This window comes from Mytilus galloprovincialis, chromosome 8 (assembly GCF_965363235.1).
Source record: "Mytilus galloprovincialis chromosome 8, xbMytGall1.hap1.1, whole genome shotgun sequence".
Classification (NCBI taxonomy): Eukaryota; Metazoa; Mollusca; class Bivalvia; order Mytilida; family Mytilidae; genus Mytilus; species Mytilus galloprovincialis.
The window spans coordinates 77,486,301-77,509,171 of record NC_134845.1 but is presented as its reverse complement, the minus strand read 5'-3'; the positions used below and the strand labels follow the sequence as shown (position 1 = coordinate 77,509,171).

General features: G+C 31.6%; 1 protein-coding gene across 1 annotated transcript; it reads left to right on the top strand.

The window, feature by feature from the left end:
* The first annotated feature begins 5,483 nt into the window (after positions 1 to 5,483).
* LOC143042614 (putative GMC-type oxidoreductase Mb1310) lies at positions 5,484 to 22,807 on the top strand. The gene is made up of 12 exons (XM_076215017.1): positions 5,484 to 5,528; positions 6,745 to 6,924; positions 9,882 to 10,093; positions 11,798 to 11,987; positions 14,066 to 14,194; positions 15,977 to 16,098; positions 17,227 to 17,394; positions 18,470 to 18,620; positions 19,458 to 19,606; positions 20,295 to 20,469; positions 21,556 to 21,781; positions 22,562 to 22,807. The coding sequence occupies exons 2-12, from the start codon at positions 6,783 to 6,785 to the stop codon at positions 22,707 to 22,709; spliced, it is 1,812 nt and encodes a 603-aa protein (XP_076071132.1). The 5' UTR covers positions 5,484 to 5,528; positions 6,745 to 6,782; the 3' UTR covers positions 22,710 to 22,807.
* The last annotated feature ends 64 nt before the right edge of the window (positions 22,808 to 22,871 follow it).

Here is a 22,871-nt window from a genome sequence, read left to right as displayed (position 1 = left end):
AAAATTATTATTTAAATTTCAATTGCTATTATTTGCTTTTATAATTTAATGTTTACACCAAAATAAATGCAATTGCTTGTGAATGCCATCAAGCCTAGAAATTCTTTCGAATATTATTTACACAAAACGTGCTTTGAAAATATTTTATAAAATAATGTAATATAAACTATTTTTCTTTATTTTCCACAAAAAGTACCTGAGTTTACCTTGATTCATTAGTTTAGTGTGTTCACAGAATAGTTCTTCATAATCCCATTGATAACATAAAAATTATGTTAACTCACATAAAATGTTACCTATAAAATTCAAAATGTAGGAATAGCCAGAATAAACCAGAAAAAATATGGAAAAGTTAAAAAAAAAAAAAAAAAAAAAGCATTGACGTATATTTGTCCGATACAAGTATATACGGAGGACTAAAAGTTAAAGTTCGATACAAAACATGTATATCGCAAAACACTATTGGAGACCCTCCTGAATTTTTAGTGTGGATAATATTTGGTGAATAATTACTCTTAATCTAGACATTTCCCTGAAACATTTCACTTTCGATTTGTAAGAAAACGTTACCGAAGTTCTCACTGTCATATTCAAATATTCCCACGTAAAACTTTGAGCCCTACGTTCATATTGAAGACAAAATGTTTTCCACAAATAAAAGGTTAGAGAATAGATCATGTAGATGGCAATAACAAAAAATATAAAAAACATATAGAAAAAAAGGCCCAAAATAAAGAATATGTGGTTCTAACATATAAAGAAAAGAAAAAAAATAATCGCCTTAAAATTTAGTAAAATACAGAAATGATGGACCGTATTAATGTACATTCCAAATCCAGACCACTCACAAATGTGTCTTAGTTATGTATGTTTTTTCGTATTCATTTTTCCTGTGTTAAATAAGATGACTACAAATTCATTTTTCCTGTGCTAAAAATATGACTATTAGTATTGAAATACTTTGAAAATCTGTCAACTGCATCCAGTCCCTTTTCAGCTGACCTTTGTTGTGACATTTTATGTCATTCCAAAAGGCGCTTGGGGAATCGTTTTTATTCCTTTTTACCTCACCTGGCCCGAAGGGACAAGTAAGCTTTTCTCATCACTTGGCGTCCGTCGTCCGTCGTCGTCCGTCGTCGTCGTTAACTTTTTACATTTTGAACTTCTTCTAGAGAACCACAGAATGGAATGAAGCCAAACATAGCATGAATGTTCCTTATGAGGTGCTGACCAAGTGTTTTTACTTTGTAGCCGATCCAGCATCCAAGATGGCCGCCAGCGGGGGACTTAGTTTAACATAGGACCCTACGGAAAATGCATACAAATGACTTCTTTTAGAGAATCAATAAATGGAATGAAACCAAACATAGCATGAATGTTCCTTGTGAGGTGCTAACCAAGTGTTGTTACTTTGTAGCCGATCCATCATCCAAAATGGCTACCAGCGGGGGACTTGGTTTAACATACGACCCTATAAAAATGCATAAAAATGACCTTTTAAGAGAACCACTAAATGTAATGAAACCAAACATAGCATGCATGTTCCTTATGAGGTGCTGACCAAGTGTTGTTACTTTGCAGCCGATCCATCATCCAAAATGGCCGCCAGCGGGGGACTTAGTTTAACATAGGACCCTATGGGAAATGCATACAAATGACTTCTTTTAGAGAACCACTGAATGTAATGTAACCAAACATAGCATGTATGGTCCTTATGATGTGCTGACAAAGTGTTGTTACTTTGTTGCCGATCCATCATCCAAAATGGTCGCCAGTGGGGGACTTGGTTTAACATAGGACCCTATGGGAAATGCACACACAAGTCTTCTTCTAGAGAACCACTGAATTGAATGAAACCAAACCCCTGAATGTAATGTAACCAAATAAAATTAACGGTACCAATATTCTTGCGCATTTCGACAATACATGTCTCTTCAGTGATGCTCATGGCCAAAATATTTGAAATCCAAAGCTTATATAAAAGATGAAGAGCTATAATCCAAAAGGTCTAAAAAGTATAGCCAAATCCGTGAAAGGAATCAGAGCTTTGCATGAGGGAGATACATTTCTTAATTTCTGATAATGTCTATCATTTTGTAACAGCAAATTTTAATAACACAAAAAATCCGTATTTTCATAGCATGAATGTTCTTTATGAGGTGCTGACCAACTGTTGTTACTTTGTAGGGAATCCATCATCCAAGTTGGCCGCCAGCGGGGGACTTGATTTAACATAGGACCCTATGGGAAATGCACACACAAGTCTTTTTCTAGAGAACCACTGAATTGAATGAAACCAAACATAGCATGAATGTTCCTTTCCTTAGGAGGTGCTGGCCAAGTATTGTTACTTTGTAGCCAAATTTTATCTTTTTTTTTATATGATTTCAAAAACCGAAATAGAGTCAGGTGAGCGATACATGCTCTTGCGGGCCTCTAGTTTTTATTAATATGATTAGATGGCTCTATACTAAATATTAATATTCTTTGTGATAAGGGGCTACCTTAAAAACCAGAGACTCTAAAACAGAATTCAACAATCACAACTTGTAAACGGACATCAAAGCCAAAATTGCACACATGATCTGTGATGGTAAGTATCGACGATAACGTCAGTTTTTTAGAACACTATCCATAAAAAAACGAGTTAAATATCGGGGGTAACTTTTTATTGCGATGACCGGGGTTGATTTTTCGATGAATGTGTATTGCAAATTGACACTGCAACTGCTGTGTACATATCGAAGATACTTTCTTCGTAACTTTTTTGATATATGTATCAATACGTTGTCTAAGTATTCAAAACTTCAGATTTTATTGATATTAAAAGACCAAGAAGCTCCAAACGTCTCCTTGCAATATATCTTGAATAGTAAACTGGGAATTCAGCCTTCGGAGCTCATCCAAGACAAAAAACTTTTCTCAAATTCCACTCGATGTTATTTGTATATTATGTGTTTTGTTAGCTTATTTTATGCTAATGTTGTGAATACGTTTTTACAACATTGAAAAAAAATAAATCATAAAAACTCTGATTTATGTATTTAGCTTCGCCGCGAAAATAACACACGGTTTCATATTGGAATTGTCGTTTTAAAGGAGATGATAAGGTTTCTCTTAGAAATGACAGAAATCGTAAGTGTTTGGTGCATCAAAGTCATGCTTGTTTTTTCTGGTAAAAATTTTTTTTTCCACAAATTTGAATTAGCTAAATTTTCGTTTCTTGATTAAAATAGTAAACTGAACAGGACTTACCTGACTACCTAATAGGGAGGCCCGCTCTGGTCATGTTCAAGTTATTCCCTATATAATCAACTTAATTTTTCCCAGAAAAGAGGTGCCTGGACCCCCTGGCTCCCCTCTAAATCCGCCTCTGAATGTTGAATATTTATACAGAAATTTAATTCAAATCCTTTTTAAGAAATATAGGCAGTTGGATTATAAAGTATGGTAACATTAATGCGTTTCTTTTGTTGCTAAATGCACATAACATCTGTAGAACTAATTCTCATTGTATTAATATCTATATATTGTTTTGTAATATTTTAGTATTTTCAATAATATTAAGTTATAAAATTAATACATATAGTTACGAAATGTCCCAATTGTGCATTTGATTGGAAAAAGTAGCCAATGTACTGAAAGTTTCAATGAAAATTGTAAATGATTGGGTTAAGAATTATAAGAATTATAATAATCACATTTGTCTAGATGTTTCATGCATAAAAGTGAAAACTGGGTTGCTCAAGATTTACACATCAATAACCTCAGTCTAGAAAAATGTGTTTGATCCTATAGTAATTTTATATAAGTTACTGGAAGTTGTTACTAAATTTAGAGTTATTATTAAATCAGACTACATCACGTATCTAATGTTTTATAGGTACAAAAAAGAAATTAAAACAATGAAAAAAAAAAAAAAAAAAAAAACTATGGATTCCCAAGTAATGATTCAAATGGTCAATACCAACAACTTTACGTAGCGTTCACTGTTTAACCTACTCAAATATTTGTGCTAGATTGTTTGTATGCAATACGTTATCCAGTTAAAATGAAAATTTAGAAAAAAATCATGCGTTCGCGAGCATAAGTCAAAGAGAAGAATGTAGTAAGAAACAAGTCAAGCAATATATGTTGGAGACCTCACTAAATTGGCCATTTCAGAATCTTTAGAATCATGGATTATTTCATTGTTCGGACCCCAAAATAATGTCACTGCATTGGTTAAATTTCCATTATTTATGACATTTTTTAACCAATCACGTTTTTTGTTTACATTTTTAAAAGTATTACATAGAATGAAACGGCGAATTGAAAAAAGAGTTTGATTATGACGAAAGGAAAAGTTTTGTTTGGAATGACATTCTTGTTCGTTAAAATAAAAGTCCTTCAATTGATTTCGATTGGCTGCTTGTTTTCCCTCTAAAAAAGAATTTTACTAGAGTAAACTAACAATGTGTGTTCTTAAATAATGCTCCTTTAGAACAATAAACTACCTACTTAATTCGATCAAACTGCTTCGTTGAAATTAAAAGCTACTACTAGTTTTTAATATGTAATGAAAGTGCTGTTAAACACGAATATCGGTCGTGGTTTAACAAGTTTAAACAGAATTTTGGGAATTATAAGGACAACTGCAAAACGTAATTCTAAAAATGATTTTGAAAACCATTAATTTTACACCCAAACAACTAAGTCATTTTTATAGTGTTTTCAGAACCCTAGATGAACCAGCTATTTTCTGAAAAGTAGATCTCCCTAATTAGGACAATTGAGGATACAATATGCAGACATACTAAAATCAGGACCAGGCCATAAAATACAAATGTAACTTTCAAGTATATTTAAAAAGAAGTAATTTCTGTTCTATGGTAAGTTTTGTATTTTTTGTCGTTTTTGTTTTTTTTTTCAATGTGCTTTGTCTGCGTGGCTTTTTGTGTTTCTTTCTTGTGTGTGGTTTGACTCAAGATCTGTTCTGATACATCCCGTCATTGTGTTATTCAGCCGTGGTAAATGTTTGTTTATCAATTTGTTTGATTCTATAGTGATCAAAATAATAATAGAACATAGACTGCTTTATCCCTATTTTGACATTTTTATCTATTCTGTCTGGGTTTTTTTTTAAACATCGCTGTAGATATAATTTTTTTTTTACGACTGTCATAATAGTGAGAGTTTGAGCTAGCTATAGAATTAGGTTTAACCATGAGAAAATGCTTGAACCAAGACAGTAATATGACAATTGTTGTCCATTTATTTGATGTGTTTGAGATTTTGATTTCGCCCCATGATTCTGGACATTCTGTTTTGAATTTTCCTCAGAGTTCAGTTATTTTTTGTGATTTTACTTTTTGTTCATAATCTAACATGCTTCATGTTTAACATGTACGAATACTTATCGAGGAAATAAACTATAATGCATAACATGTATTTATCGACGAAATGAACTGTAATTAATAATCATGTATTTTTGTTCGTCACATATGCTCTGTTAAAATACACAAATGTATCATTAGGTGTTTTACCTGGTAAGTTAAATTATGCATAATTTTATACTTTGTTGGATTGTTACATTTTTATTTAATGAGAACTACTGAAAAGGTAAGAATTTAGGAAGACGTATATTTAAAGGTAAGCTTTTTTTTGTAAATTAAATTTCTTATTCTGAAGATAAAAAAAAAGAAAGTTAATACTTGAAGTCTTCAATATTCAAATGAACAGTTTAGATTCCTAATCGTTTACAGTTTACTTTAGACATTTGCGTTTTGTAATTCAATTACTATAAGATATTTGATTAAAACTTTCTTTCTAAATAATATACATTATATTTGTAAGAAAAAAAATGGTTCTAATTTTTCGCTATGATATTAATAGATTAATCATACACATTTTTTATTGATAATTATTCATTATTTAAAATAAACTTGATATCTCTCAGCTTATAGAGAATGGCTTATTCTTGTACAAAGTGATAAATAATCAAATAAACTTATCAAAGATACCAGGATTAAATTTTGTATATACGCCAGACGCGCGTATCTCTACGAAAGACTCATCAGTGACGCTCGAATCCAAAAAAGTTAAAAGGGCCAAATAAAGTACGAAGTTAAAGAGCATTGAGGACCAATATTCTTAAACGTTTTGTCAAATACAGCTATGGCAATATATGCCTGAGGTAGAAAAGCCTTAGCATTTCAAAAATTCGTATTTGGTAAACACTGAATTCATAAATATAACCATATCAATGATAATCAAAAATAATATCAAAACCCTTTCAGTTTCACGTTAAATTATTTACTAATTTTTAAATCTATCACTATTTGTTAAAACACATATTCGCAATTAAGTTACATGTATGCCTTAGGCTACATGTATACTACGGAGTTTATAATGATCACTTTCAACTTGGGCTTAAATCTTCATAAAAGTATTGTCTCACCTATAATTAGAATTCAAAATGAACAATGAAGAAATATTTTCAAAATTAATAATGATAGTCATGTTTGTGAAAATGAAAAAAAAATATATAGTCAATTATAATCTATTTTAATTCTTATATATATTTTTACCTGAGTTTACCTGTAAAATGATTACGCGCAAATGTAATCAAAAGCTGCGGGCAAACGTAAAACACTTTAATCACCAAATGCGCGCAAACGTAGTGCGCCCGTTAACATATGTCTTTTACATTCTTGAATTTAATCAAAGGTATTAAAATTTAACTTGATCTTTTTGTTTTTGTAGATATTTGTTATTTTCAGTCAGTATTTGGTCAATATAAAATGTTTTTCGCAGAAGTAATAGTCCGTAGATCGGCAATTGCATCTCTTGTTTACTTTCTTGCAATGATTCTTCCTAAACGGAAAGTAGATCCACCCGGAATCTATGAGAAACCCTTCAAAGAAATGTATGATTATATTGTTGGTAAGTTTTTTTGACGTGACAGTTTTGGCTTAAAATAAGAACTCATGTAGGGTTACTACAACCGGCAGTCCTTGGTTGATTCCGCTTATTATTTGACGGAACGGTTTGACGAGTGCAAATAGCTTATGTTTGATCAAAACGAAATAGTTAATAGGTACCAGGATTATAATTAAGTACTCCAGACGCGCGTTTCGTCTACATTAGACTCACTAGTGACGCTCAGATCAAAATAGTTATAATGCCAAGAAAGTACAAAGTTGAAGAGCAATAAGTATCCAAAATTCAAAAAAAAGTTGTGCCAAATACGGCTAAGGTAATCTACACAGCCAATTTTGCATAGGTACTATGTCTGTACCAAAAATCTGTTGTACTGGAAATCTACTTTTCATATTCAGTACTATTTTGTTACTCTAAAAGTATTGTAATATTAAGGTACCTGTATTTTACAGTACTTGATTTGTACTTGAAAATTTAAGTACTACATATTTTTGGTAACAACGTTACATTTTAAGCATTTTGATAGTTTGTCTACTTCCAATCGCTTTATATTATGATTTTTAAATTTGGATTTTTTTCTGTTCCAAAATTTTAAGTACAAATCAATTACTGTATAATACAGGTACGTAAATAGTACAATGATTTAAAAGTAAAGAAATAGTACTAAATATCAAAAGTAAATTTTCAGTACTACAGATTTTAAGTACAAAAATAGTACCTATGCAAAATTGGCTATGTATGCCTGGGATAAACAAAATCCTTAGTTTTTCGAAAAATTCAAAGTTTTGTAAACCGATAATTTATAAAAATGACCATATTATTGATATTCATGTCAACACCGAAGTGCTGACTACTGGGCTGGTGATACCCTCAGGGACGACACGTCCTCCGAAAGTGTCATCTTTTTTTCTTCATAAATGATGGTCAGTTAACGATAGTATACCTTTATTCATGATACATTGTCAGACCATTTTATGTGGCAATATGCAAGATTTTTCAAAACCATGACTATTAGTATCGATTGGTCAGATTCGATTGATGCAGTCAAATATTTTTGTTATACTTATCGGACCCGAAATACAAACTTTACTATTATTTGTTACTGTTCAGCAGTTTGAATAAAATAAAAAAATGCTGTAACTTTAAATCAACGAGGTAAATTTGTTTGTAGTAAACATGGTCAATATATACTAATCTTGTTGTCATTTGTAATAGACTCATGATATTTTCCTTTTCATAATTTAGTACACATGTAGTCAGTTTTTATTATACATGGTATATGGTATCAAATATGTTTCTTTTTCAAAACCTACTGAGATTTAATAACATCTAATTTTATGCGTGGTTAGGTCTTTCAAAGAAATGAGAAATGGGGCGCTCTGAATTAAAACCGATCATAAACTTTTGTAAAATTACATCAATATTGATGTTTGTTATCATGGTTAATTAGAATACTCTACATACCTTGCAATATTAAATATACGTCACCTGTAATCAATCTCGTGTTTGACTTGTTAAAGGGGCACTAGCTACGAGATATATAAAAAATCTAAAGTTTGATATTTTTGTTCAATCAATAATGAAAGTGAAATAGTGAAATAACAATCGCTTTTTTTAGCCAAAAAGGTTCAATTTTGTCAAATTACGCTAAGAAACATTGATAATTAGTTATTCACTTGCAAGTGAATGAGTCGACCTCTTTAAATCCGTATGTGAACTTCAATTTAACCCCTCGCTAGAGATTGACAACGCATGCATTGTGCGTGTACTGGTTATTCAAAGAAAAAGAATGTCAACAATGAAAGTGAAACTACGGTAAATCATTTGATTACTAATTCGATGCACATAAAATCATTCTTATACGGTTAAAAGCATTGAGAAACATCTATCTTTAATCTATGAAATAAAATAAAACAGATCTATAAAAATCCAATTGCACGTGATGGTTTAATTTATTCATATCTTTATTTATGTTAACATCGCTTATATGGTCATCTGAGGTCAAATCAATAGTTAATTATATGGCGTCTGGAATAAAATACACACGAAACGAACCTTTATATTATCTACCCCGTGCTCTGTAAACTGTTTAGTTTAGACTTTTGATAGTTTGGATAAATGTTTTACATTGTTATCAATCAACTATGAGAATTTGAGTCAAATCGGTGATCATGAATTTGACAGCTAGTGCCCCTTTAAAAGGCAGATCAATGAAATATTGATATTCCGATCAAAGCGTTACGCGTAATGTATTTGTTTTTGCTTAGACAGGTCTTATTGTTTTCTTTATCAATTCAATTGATGTTGATAGGTTTTTGACACACGTTAACTCCGTGTTGAGCTGCTATCAAGTCGTAAAACAATAAAAGAAACAGTCTATTGCAATCAAAGACCAAGTGTGCCTCAAACTTTCATTGATATTGGTCCTTTGACCGATAAATAGACAATAACTGTTTAGTGTCTTTAAATATCAGCTGTATTTGTATGAGGCTTAGAAACAGATTCAATGCGAGCTTTAGCGAGATATTATTCCTGTTCCGAGCTGAGTACAAATACAGTTGAAAAATTTAAAGCCATAAACAGTTATTGTCTTTATCCTGCAATCAATTCTGTATATTGTTTTTGCTTTGAAAGACACAAAAACTCGCATTTTTTGCATTTATTTTCAATTTAAAATTCCCTGAAACCCTCGTAGTAATACTAAAATCACAGCTGGTGACGGGTTCATAAAAAAAGAACCTCGAATAGTCAACCATAATACATAATACATCACCCTAGGTGAATAATTATCTATTCTAACATGACAACTTATTTCAACAGTAGAAAAAAAAATAACACAACATTGTCCAAATTGTAGGATAAAAGCAGTTCTAAAACACGACTATTTATCAAGTTAACTCACTGTACGGCTAGCGACTACACAAGGAAAACTATAGTTTTTTTGTAATTATATTTTGTAGTGGGAGCTGGTTCTGCAGGTAGTGTAGTTGCCACTCGGCTTTCAGAAGATTGTGATACTTCAGTTCTTCTGCTGGAAGCTGGAATATCAGATTTGGAACCTGATGACGTAACTCAAATACCATCTCTGTGGCCTTCCCTTATAGGTTCAGAGAAAGATTGGGGATATCGTTCTGTTCAACAAAAGTACTCCCATCTTGCTTATGAAAATGAGGTAATATCTTTTTTGATATAAATATTTGTTTGAATAAAGCTACATAATGGTGTCCATTTTTGCTGGTCAGCGATTGACAAGTTTAAAAAACTATTGATGCGAACGAAAATCAATATAAAAACAAATAACATTTGACTCTCGTTGAAACGGTAAAGATTGCATTTCCGTAAATATTGACAATGGAACTTCCTATAGGAACTCCTTTTACGGCTAATACTGTACCACTTTTACTATGAAGTTTTGAACAAAATCATATCCTGAAATTGAAAGTTCATATACCTTACTATTTTTTCAAAGGTCAAAATAGAGGACTGTGCGGCATATCTTCAACGGGTATATGCCCCGAACTTTTTTTCAGAGTTTAAACTAACACTAATTTTCATAATTACTCCTACCTCGACTTTAGGGTTACCACAAATTTTAATAGAATCAGTATACACATGTTTATTTACTGGTAACATTCTAAAGTTATGTCTCTATGAGATGCAACACATAGCATGACTTGGAACCAGTATGTAAGCAAAATTAATTTGCTATAAATAATCTAGATCTCCCCAAAAAAGGCGTAGTTTGAGAAACAGCTGTATTTACAAAACACAATCTGATAAAACATTTATTTAAACAGAAAACTCTCTGAAATTAGTTTTTCTCACATTAATACTCATTTACCAGAATTATAGCCTTATAGAAATTACTGCATGCACTCAAATTTTTACTTCACAGTACATTTTATACCCCCTCCCCTATTTCAATTTTTGAAAGAATTTGAAACTCTAATTATTGCCAACTTACCCTTGAAACATATCAGAATACTGTACATATAATGTTTAGCAGTCAATCATTCTAACATTCAAGATAATATAAAGTATCAAATCCTACATCTGTCTTTAGTCCATATCTTACAGTATGCCTATTCGTCATTTTAAGTTCATATTTTCTGCCTCAAATGGTCAGTTTAGAATTTTTGTCTCAACAGAACTATCTGTAACAATGTATCTGAAACAATTTATTTAATATATAAACTAGAAGTGTTCAAACATAGCCATAATTGCAAAAGTCATATGTATGCAGATACCAGTTTGAGACATAAATTCCGTAAAATGTTATAGAGATGACTGCTTACATCTGATTTTTTCATAACTTCCAAGCACAGTTATTGTTTTCCGTATAAAGACATTTGAAATCATAAAATCATAGCATTTACGAGTTATGATGTATTATGACCCAGGGTAGGTAATTTTCTATGTTTTATGCTTCTGGGGCCTCAAATTTCCTAAATTATTTTCTGTTTCTAGCAGTATGAAATATTTAGTACATATTCAGGATAGAACACACTACTTTTAGTATTATTGAGATATTTTTGTATTGCTAGCTTGTATTTTCTTATATCGCGCAGACAAAAAAGGCAGATTTAGCCGTTACTGCTTACTTTTTGGTTATCGACAGGACACAAACACCCCAAAGCCAAACCCGATATGAATTTCATTGACCTTATTAATACCGTATTAGGACAATTGAACTCTGTGTAACCAGTTTATCCTGATTTTGTTATATCTATTCAAATTCAATATTATGAGACTATCAACCAAATTTATTTTAGATATTTAATTTAAAACTGAGAAAAAAAATTGTGATATTTAAAAATACATTTTTAACAGGAAAGATGCACATTTTATTTTTCTATTTCATATATTATTAACATAGAGAGCTTACATACCACAAGGCAAAGTGCTTGGAGGTACATCGTCGATAAATTCACAAGCCTTTGTTAGAGGCAGTCGTAGCAACTATGATCAATGGAAACACGAAGGGGCAGTCGGCTGGGGATACGACGATGTTCTGCCCTTCTTCAGAAAACTCGAAAATGCTACAGACACATCATACAAAGACTCAAGTAGGATATACTTTTATTCTTGAATAATAGTATTGTAGTATTATATTTACCAAACCCAACTACACTCAAGGCTAGTAAATGAAGACATCCAACTAACGGAAATATGTACTAATTTTTACGAACAAAACGACATTCTATACTAAAACCGATGCTTTATAACTATCTGAGTTGTAATTCTATCTGCTTTTTCATTGTTTGTCTGTTTAAAACGTAAAAATATTTATTAAACTAAATGGGAAACAACATGATGTCATATTATTAGTTACATGGTGTATTATTGACCTAATACGATATATATCGGGTGAGTAAATTCTATACGGGTTGAGAGTGAATCCCCATATCGAATTTACTGACCCAGATATATCGTATTATGTCACTAGCACACGTGTACTTTAGATGAGACAAACTGACTGTAAACAGCAATAATGTTCAGCAAAGTAAGATATACAAATAAGTCAGCATGGCCAAAATGGTGATTTGACTCCTTCAGGAGTTATTTCCCTTTATAGTCATTTTTTACCAGTTTTTTCTTAAATTTTTGTTATCTTTTAAAAAAATATTCTCCTTTGAAACTACTCCGCCAAATTTAACCAAACTTAGCCACAGTAATTATTAGACTATCTAGTTTAAAATTTGTGTGGTGACCCAACCAAAAAGATGGCTGCCATGGGTAAAAATAAACCATAGGGGTCAAATGTAGAGTTTGGCTTTTAACTCTGAAACCAAAGCATTTAATCTGCCATGGTGTTAAATTGTTTATCAAGTAATTATCTATCTGCCCTGAAATTTTCAGATGAATTGTACAACTGGTTGTTGGGTTGCTGCCCCCAAACTGGTAAACTATAAGGAAATTTTGTCTTTTTTGGTTATTATCTTGAATATTATTATAGATAACGATTAACTGTTAACAGCAATAATATTCAGCAAATAAAAATCTACAAATAGTCAACATGACCAAAATAGTCAGGTGACCCCTTAAGGAGTTATAGTTCTTTATAAATTGTTAGCAATTTTCATAAATTTGATAATTTTTTGTAATTTTATACAAAATGTTTTCCTCTCTAACTAAAGGGCCAAGTTCATTATAGATAGAGAAATTGCAAGCAGGAAGAATATGCAGTAAAATAAGATCTACAAACACATCACCATCACCATCACCATCACCATCACCAAAACACAATTTTGTCATGAGTCCATCTGTGTTCTTTGTTTGATATGCACATAGACCCTCTAGAGCCTCTAGTTTGTTTTCTAGGGAAAGTAACACCATTATGCTTACAATAAAAAAAATTGATAGCTTTAACTATGTTTTATGAACTTATTTCAAGTTTTTATCATTAATTTCTTCGTCTGAATAATCCTTTCAGAGTTTTCCTCAACACTTTGTTGTTTTTATAAAGGGTTATGGGATTTTTTTGTTTTGATATTGGAGTTACTCCTTACTTACCCCATATGGTAACTAACCATGTATGATAACTAACCCTATAGTTTTTGAGACACCCTATATCAAATACACATAGTCAGTCCTTTAACCAATCAAATATGGGAGGTAAGAGAAGAGTTGTTTATATGTTATAAATAAATTCACAAGCTGTTTTGTTAGATTTTGATTATCATTCCGCGTCTCTTTATTGTTGTAATTAAAGTAAAATTCCTTGACAACCTAAGGTTGATATGTACAATGATGTACCAAGCATAGAGCTAGAGGCCTTAGCTAAGTTGGATTTAACCTTTTTAAACTTATATTCATAATTCCATGTTTTTCAAAATTTTTAGTATTATTTATAATCTAGCTGTTTAGGTTCAATGCAAACTGAAGATCTGGAGTATGAAGCTATTATCTATTATCTTTGGTGAGGTTTAAATGTTGCAAATGGAATGGAGCAATCTGATATCAATATTGGCAAAATGAGTCTTTATACATATATATATATATACCCTTTCTATATACTGCTTATATTTTTAAATCAAGCACAAAGTACATCAAATTATCAAAAATCATGAACAGAAGGATTGGTTTATAATCAATTGCAGACAACTTCGTTTCAGTCATATATGAGAGTTTAAATGTTTTTTAGCTTTACGAGGACTTCATGGACCTATAGTAATAAAAGAGTTTACTGGGAGTATTTTACAGTCATTTCACCAAACAGCGGCAAAGGAAATTGGATTTTCTACAGTAGATTGTAATAGTGATGATCCAATAGGTAGTTTACAAGTTAATAATTTAATTTTGAATGTAACGCGTCTGATGATTAGATGATTGTTTTTGTCTATCAGCTCATGGACATAATTTCTTCATGTGACCGTGACGTCATCAACGTTTTTTTTTTATAATTTACTCTGGCTTAAAATATAATTTTAAATTAAATTATAAGGAATGACTGTAATATTTTGTCTGTCTATTAGAAATGACATCATAAATGCGGTGCACACAAAACAAACAGTAATCTGCTAAGATCTGATATGTAGATTATAAGGATGGTTTTTCACTATACTGACTACACATAAGTGTCTTGCACGGTCGGTAGTTATTATCTAGAGCGATAAAAAAAACCTGAAAACTGGAGCTTACAGTTAGCTGCCTAACTAGTTAATCTATTTTACGATTAAACAAGTCAAAATAAAAACAAAATAAGTGAAAACATAAAATGAAGGATGCACTTATGTTAAAAAAATGAAATCTAGAATTAATTATTATTGATACTGTCAGTCATTAGAGCATTAGTAAAGGAACAGAGTGAGCTAAATTAAGTCCTGGTTGGATCGGACCGGGGTTCTTAACAAATTAATTTGTTTAATGAAACTATCAAACAAAACTCTCAGAGAAGTGTGATTATCAACTAGTTAAAAAAACAGGTTTAACCCACCATTTTTATGCCCCACCTACGATAGTAGAGGGGCATTATGTTTTCTGGTCTGTGCCTCTGTTCGTTCGTCCGTCCGTCTGTGCCTCCGTTCGTCCGTCCGCTTCAGGTTAAAGTTTTTGGTCAAGGTAGTTTTTGAAGAAGTTGAAGTCCAATCAACTTGAAACTTAGTACACTTGTTCCCCATGATATGATCTTTTTAATTTTAATGCCAAATTATAGTTTTGACCCCAATTTCATGGTCCACTGAACATAGAAAATGAAAGTGCGAAGTTCAGGTTAAAGTTTTTGGTCAAGGTAGTTTTTGATGAAGTTAAAGTTACATCAACTTGACACTTAGTACACATGTTCCCTATGATATGATCTTTCTAATTTTAATTCCAAATTAAAGTTTTGAAACCAATTTCACGGTCCACTGAACATAGAAAATGATAGTGCGAGTGGGGCATTCGTGTACTATGGACACATTCTTGTTCAACAATGATTTAAAAGTGACTTTAAAACTCAACATATACCCTCATGACACTTACCAAGGAGGAAATCCTCGATAATAGGTCTGTTCTATGCTCATTTTGAATTTCAACTAAATATTTAGAACTGGATCTTCCATAACTGTTTTCACTACCCCATAAGTGTCCTTACAAATAACGGTATACTGATAGGTCTTCCAATTAATCCACGAAACCTCTTTCTAAATAATCAATATCTATTCCATCAGCAATCAAAGCTTAAAATCTATTGCGAAACTGTCTGTTTTAGAGGTGGCGTGAATCAGATGTTGATACTAAACAATTCCAAAGATCTATTAGAGTACATACAATCTAAGACTCTTTTATCTTACAATAGTATTAGAACACTTTTTCTACACTTTACACAAGTACTCCCCATTCCAAATAAAAGACAAATTAAAAGATTTGGTAATGCTTCGATTCATAAAAAAGAATAGCCAACTTAGATACAAGTATCTTGTCTTTGGGGGGAAAAATCCTACCTTGAAAAAAATTCCTCTTATTCAAACAAAACATTCTCAATTTCAACTTTTCCTACATATAGTATTTATGGTCTTTAACTCAGCCCAATAGAGCAGGAAACTGTTTGTTTGTTTTACATAAAATATTTTAGGTTTTTGTAAAAATCAGATGAATGTCAAAGACGGCAAACGTTGCAGTACAGCGACCTGTTACCTTAGGCCAGCCTTAGATAGACGGAACTTGCAAGTCAGTTTGCGATCTCGTGTAACAAAGGTAATGAGTTTCTGTTTCTATATGTTTACTTTAAAGAACGTCTATGACCATGCGCAATTCTTAGTATTTTACTATAAAAGTCGGAACAATTAAGAGATGGCAAATAATGAAGAAGAGAGACAACTCGTTATTGCCTTTAGTAAAGGTTGTGTAATAGTATTATAGTACAAGCGGTTTTAATACTGGAGGTATCTTTGCTACCATTTCCATAAAAGCAATAGATTTTACAGAGAACACAACAGTCCCGATAAAACAGTGATACATGCACAACAATTTTGAACGGCAACGGCAGAGCATAAGCCGGTATTACATACGTATAGTTTATACTTTGACTTTGAATTTTACGCCATCATGAGTTGGTTGGCCGTTAAGTAATTCATAACACTTGAATATGTCGCCAAGACTAAATGACATCACGGAATTCCAATGGACGACAATACAAAGTTCTTAAATTTGTTTATTTAAGGGCGAAAGTTGTCTAACATGTCTAATGTGAAAATGACTACTTTACACAATTTTCAATTTCCGGGTCAATAACTCTGCTGGTGGACTATCAGTCCCCGAGGGTATCATCAGCTCAGTAGTTAGTACTTCGGTACTGACATTATTTGATAAACCTAAATTGTCCTTTTATAAATTTTGAAATTATCAAGAAACTAAGGCTGTCTGTTTGTCTTTTTCATTTTTAGCCATGGCGTTGTCAGTTTATTTTAGATTTCTGAGTTTGACTGTCCCTTTGGTATCTTTCGTCACTCTTTTAGGCAAAGTTGACTTTAAATGAGTTTGACTATTTATTTTAAGTATTTTTGTAACATAGCTCTTCAACGGTTTCGGTTTCGGATTTCAAATGTTTGGCCCTTTGAGCGTTTCGGAGGAAGGTAAATCCAGAAAAAGCGCATCGGACGCATAACATTTATTTTACGTGTTGTTTTCATTTATTTCCATAAAAATGACTATGAATCTAATATTAAATTTGAAATTAAAATTTATCCTTCAACTTACGTGCATTCACATTGGAATTATGTTTCGATAATCAAATATTTTACTAAATTATGTTTGAATCCCATTGTATATCTTTCCTGCTTATAGATAAAAACTAAATATTTATCTATTACCTATGACACACAGGTTTTAATAAGAAATAACAAAGCTGTTGGAGTTGAATTTGTAAAAGATGGAAAGAGGCTACGGATATTTGCAAAACATGAAGTTATTCTTTCAGCTGGATTTATACGCTCCGCTCAGATTTTGATGCTCTCGGGAATCGGTCCTCGCAAACATCTTCAACAAATGAAGGTAATATAAAAAAAACAAAGGTGTTTTCACGTTTTGCAATTGGGAATAAGTATGATATCTCGCACGTTTTGGTAGCTTTCTTTTTCTTTTGTTTTTGCTTACACATACATTTTAGTTGAAACCGATTAACTATGTTTTTCGTTATCGTTGGTCCAAAGCAGAAATTGAAATGAATGCCACTCACCAATCTCACAAGTCTAAATCGAAATTAACAGCTGAACAGCTTATTCATATTCAGATAACATTTCACTTCAATCTTTAATGCATATTTATTGCTTTTTACTATGTTTTGTTTATTTGTGTCGTTTGCGTGCTGTATCATTGATGTATACTTTATACTTTCATTGAATTGTAGTTGATTGGTTTCTTTTATGAAAATATGTTAATATGTACACTACTCCAAAATTCAAAACGTGATAAACAGTTTTTGAGTAAAATGTACTTATTCAAACACAAAGTGAAAAGCATTGAAATGTTTCGTCCAGACAATACAATAGCTCATTTGAACATAAACACCAACAAACGTGTTTTATTCTACTGAATATACATATGCATACGATGCCAATAGTAGTTTATCAAGGTACACATGTCATAAATTGATGACGTACATCAATCAATGTAATAAACAAAATCTAACGACATGAACTCATGAGAAAACAAGAGCCACACATGTAGATATGGGAGCACCTCTGCTAATCATGAGGTTATGAGCTTTAAATACAATATTGTTATCTCCATTCTTATGAAACTAACAGAAAACGACGTTAAAATATGTATTAAAAATCTATCATATGCCGTCTGCGCATGTGCATCAATTGTCCATTGATTCCATGTAAATAAGTGACGTTATCCAATCAAAATGAACGTTACAAACGTTGTTGCATTAGAATATGTCATAATATAAGCGAAAGAGCAACTTTTACAGAAGGTTAAATAAACTCATCATAGATAACATGATTCAATTATATATTTACATCAGACGCGCATTTCGTCTACAAAAGACTCATCAGTGCCCCTAGAAACAAAAATGTTCAGCTAAGAAACTATCAAAGATATGATATGTCTTCTTCTACAGATACCATTAAAAGTTGATCTGCCTGTTGGACAGAATTTGTATGATCACTTGATGTTTGCTGTTCAATATAACATAACTGCGCCATTGAATATTAACCAAAAAAAGGCTTCAGAACCAGAAAGAATTCTCGATTATATTTTCAACAGAAAAGGCAAGTAATGCAACTGAAAACAGTTAATGGTTTTTCATGTTTACGTTTGAATGATTTTTATCAAATGTGCCACGAAACAATAACCCTCAAGTGATAAGATTCATTTATTGTGTAAAGTATTATTTAAAATACCGTCATGCATTTGTATAATATAAAGTAATCAAAATTGAATACAAACTTTTTAAAACAGGCTATTTGGTTCACGCGTTATTTTTTTTTTTATTTTTTTTTTTTATTTACATAAGACTAATCAGTAATGCTTTCGTAACAAAATACCAAACACAAAAAAAAAAAAAAAACACATTATAACGGTCTAAATAGAAAAACATTGTTTTGTCATATGACTACGCAGAGTAAACACATGTAAAGTAAAAAAATATAAAACCTTCGAATTATAAACATGTCTATATCAATAGAGAATATCATATGGCGTATCAACCCGAGACACCAATATAATCCCAAGAGCTTTGCTCGAGGGATTATATTGGTTGAGGGTTGATACGGTGTGTGATATTGAAAAAGCCATATCATATACACTTTATTATATAAATATACCTGAAGTAGATTTTTTTTATGTGACATGACGTCATACAGATAAGAAGGTTTGACATGACGTCATACAGATTACGGTTTTGATAAAACCTTTGCAACAGTGACTGCAATCGATGACGTGACGTCATACAGATTAAAGGTGTGATAAAGCTTTTGCAACCGTGCTGATATCGATATCATCACGGGTGGCTGATACAGCACGCTTTCCATTGATTGTATTACACATACAATTTATCTGTATTTACCACTAAGTATATAATAAATATCTTTATATGTATTTTGTAGGACTTTTTTCAAGAAACGAAGTTGAAGGAATAATTTTTCAAAATGTCAACCCGCTATTTACAAGAGGTCCACAAATTGAAATTCTGTTTACTAACCGGGCCTACGAAGAGCGTTTTGTTCGTAATCCATATCCGGCATTTAAAAAAGAAGTATATACAATAGCTTTCAATTAAGAATAAATATCTTTTTGAACATTTTCGTCTGTTCTAGGACAGCAGTTTAGTTTAGCTGGAATACAAACCACAGATTAACGTACCATAAGACAGTACTTTTGAACGATTCTATTCAAATCTTATTTTTTTTAAATTTGAAGTGTATATAATATATGTTAAATAGGTCAATGAGTAAGTCTCAATAATGTTTAAGTTATGTTTAACTCCAGACAAACAATTGGCGTATGAGGCCCCTCATGGGGGGGGGGGTCCTAGTAATCACATAATCACCATTTTTTTGCCAATATAATCACATAATCATTAAATATTTGCTTATCTTTAGTAATCAAATAATCATAAACTAAAAATACAGTCCTAGGTAATCAAATAATCATGAAATATTTGGCTTAATAATCAAATAATCATTAAAAAAACGGCCAAGTAATCACATAATCAAAAACCCCATGAGGGCCCTCGCGTATCGTAATTAAATAATATTGAAGAGAACTTCATTTGTTCTCTAAACAAATATTTTTCATCATGATTGAATTGTGTTAAATATTATTTTTGCAAAAATATCTATTTAATTTTAAAATCTAAGGCAATGCGGTTCTAATAACACGACACACATAACATTAGGGTGTTTTACACACGGTTATTATTTCATACAAATGTTACATTTCAGATTGTAAAAGAACATTTAAAACGTGTTGCTGAAGACAGTTTCATAGCGAGAATGTTCTTATTACAACCTAGAAGTAAAGGTAATTTGCGGCTTTCGGACAATTCACCATTTAGTTCTCCTATTATTGATCCACGATATCTTTCTCACCCAGAGGACATTGAAGACTTTGTAAGAGGTATAAATAATGATATAACAACTATTCTGTAACACTTTGATAGAAAAAGTAAAATAATGATACTGAGCTCTAAAGGAAAAATCAAAACGGAAAGTCCCTCTTCAAATGAAAAATCAAAATGGAAAGTCTCGAATCAAATAGCAAATCGAACACATCAAACGAATGGATAACAACTGTCATATTCCTGACTTGGTACAGGTATCTTCTTATGTAGAAAATGGTGGATTAAATCTGGTTTTATAGCTACTCAACCTCTCACTTGTATAACAGTCGTATAAAATTTAATTATATTAACATCAATGTTTGAACAAACCATAACAAACAAAAATGTCAAAAGTAGGGGTGAGGCAATCAACAAATATTATAATCTTAATCACTATTAAAACAAACAAATCAACAAAGAATCACAAACAGGCAAACATACATGTACACTGCACATCAGCAAAAACAAAAATCAAGATTAAACAACACAATGACGGGATGTACAAGTACTGAGCCTCGTCAAATGGACTTTAACGCAAATAGTATTAACAGTAGAACTGACAGTATTGTTCGACATGTACTTGATTGAAAGTACCAGTATTGCAATAATGGACATTATCTATCGTTAAAATAGTTTTTTAACAATTAAGGTGGTACCCAACACTTTGACTAAACTTCTTTGGCTAGTTTAATTTTCTTTAAATTTTGACAAAGTATTTACTTTGACCCTTTGACAAAAATATAAAAAATTCAAAAAAGTTGAACCAACCGTTTTATCAGAAAAATTACACTGGTTATATAGAGCAGTTTGACAAACATTTATTTTGATCATTGAGAAGCTTAATATCTCCCTGTAGTGTTAGGTACCACCTTTAGTTAATTTATTGTTTAATTAATTATTCCCTTTGTGAAAGCAGTCTAGATGTTTTTCACTTGTCAATAGTCAAATGCATACGTTTATATATTTTTACAAAATTCTGTAATCACAATTATTGGAGAAAATATATTTAACAAAAACACACAATAAACTTACTGTCAATAGAACATTTCACATAAGGTATATCATACGCTGTTGTATTGGATCACGTTCAAATATAATTTCAGGCATTCGGTTAATGCGTTCATTAGAACAAACTAAAGCATGGAAATCTATCGGGGCTACTTTGGTTAGACAAGATGTACCTGGACATTGTAGTGAAGACATTTTTGATTCGGATAATTACTGGAGATGTATTGGACGTCATTTCCTAACGACGGCAACTCACTTTATAGGCACATGTAGAATGGGGTCAGTTAATGACCCGTCGGTTGTTGTTGATTCAAGATTAAGGTATAGTTAATTTCAAAACATATTTTGTATCGTACCTCAAAACATCTACGACTATCTTTTCAAAATTGTTATTCATAACAGATTATAATTTTTAACAACTTACTAAATGAAATGTAAAGGAACCGCTACTGTTTGGGCTCTTTGATTTTAAGATTAAAAATTATATCATTGAGATATTCCGAATGTATTCGTCGTCTGCCAGTTTTTTGTACATTGATGCTTTATATTTTCTGTAGGTTGCTTGCGCTTCAAACAAAACATAAAACACTAAATTAAAATAACCTCATGTTAAGATATTGGTATGCGTATGAAATTATAAGCCAGTGTCTAATAGGTACAAGGATTATAAATATACATTTAGATCTCTCTTCTTCATATTCTTCATTTATTGTTAATTCAGTTATTCACATATCGTTGATGTAACGAATTGAAGTTTAAAATATTCGTGTAATTCTCTGCTTCAGTTATGTTGTAAGTGAATATATTTTGTGAATAATTTACTTGTTGATGTATCACGCCTTCTGGTTGGCTGAACGTCATAACGTGTGACCGTTACGTCCTAAACGTTTTTTTAATTAATTATTCCTTAAAAATGGAATCTAGGATAACATTATCAGGATTGACTGTAATATATCTTTTTTTTACTCCTGGAAATAACCTTTAATAAAATATAAACACTTTCAATGCAGCAAAGTTTCGATTTTATTTCATCATAGACATAAACAAATATATCAGTGACCATTCTTTAGTTTAACAAATCAACATACTTTTGTCTAACAGGGTTATTGGTATCAAGAACCTCCGAGTGGCAGATGCATCCGTTATGAGATATCTTCCTTCAGGTCATACAAACGCACCAGCCATGATGATTGGGGAGAAAGCTGCAGACATGATCAGACGTGATAGAACGCACAGATATAACATCTAGACCCGTATTGACTCAAAAAAAACATTTTATGGATTGAGTCGTTGAAATTATTGTATATGTCTTGATAAAATGTGCTGTACTGAAACAGAATAAAGACATTTGAATTGAAGGTGTTCTTTCCGAATTTTAAATCTGTTAAGATGGTTTTCTCTTGACAGCCGG

What these genes read in the sequence shown, in the direction of transcription:
- LOC143042614 (XM_076215017.1), top strand. Translation starts at nt 6,783, where the DNA reads ATGTTTTTCGCAGAAGTAATAGTCCGTAGATCGGCAATTGCATCTCTT. An exon ending in TTATATTTTCAACAGAAAAG is followed by an intron (nt 18,621 to 19,457) that starts GCAAGTAATGCA and finishes TGTATTTTGTAG; the next exon opens with GACTTTTTTCAAGAAACGAA. An exon ending in CATTGAAGACTTTGTAAGAG is followed by an intron (nt 20,470 to 21,555) that starts GTATAAATAATG and finishes ATATAATTTCAG; the next exon opens with GCATTCGGTTAATGCGTTCA.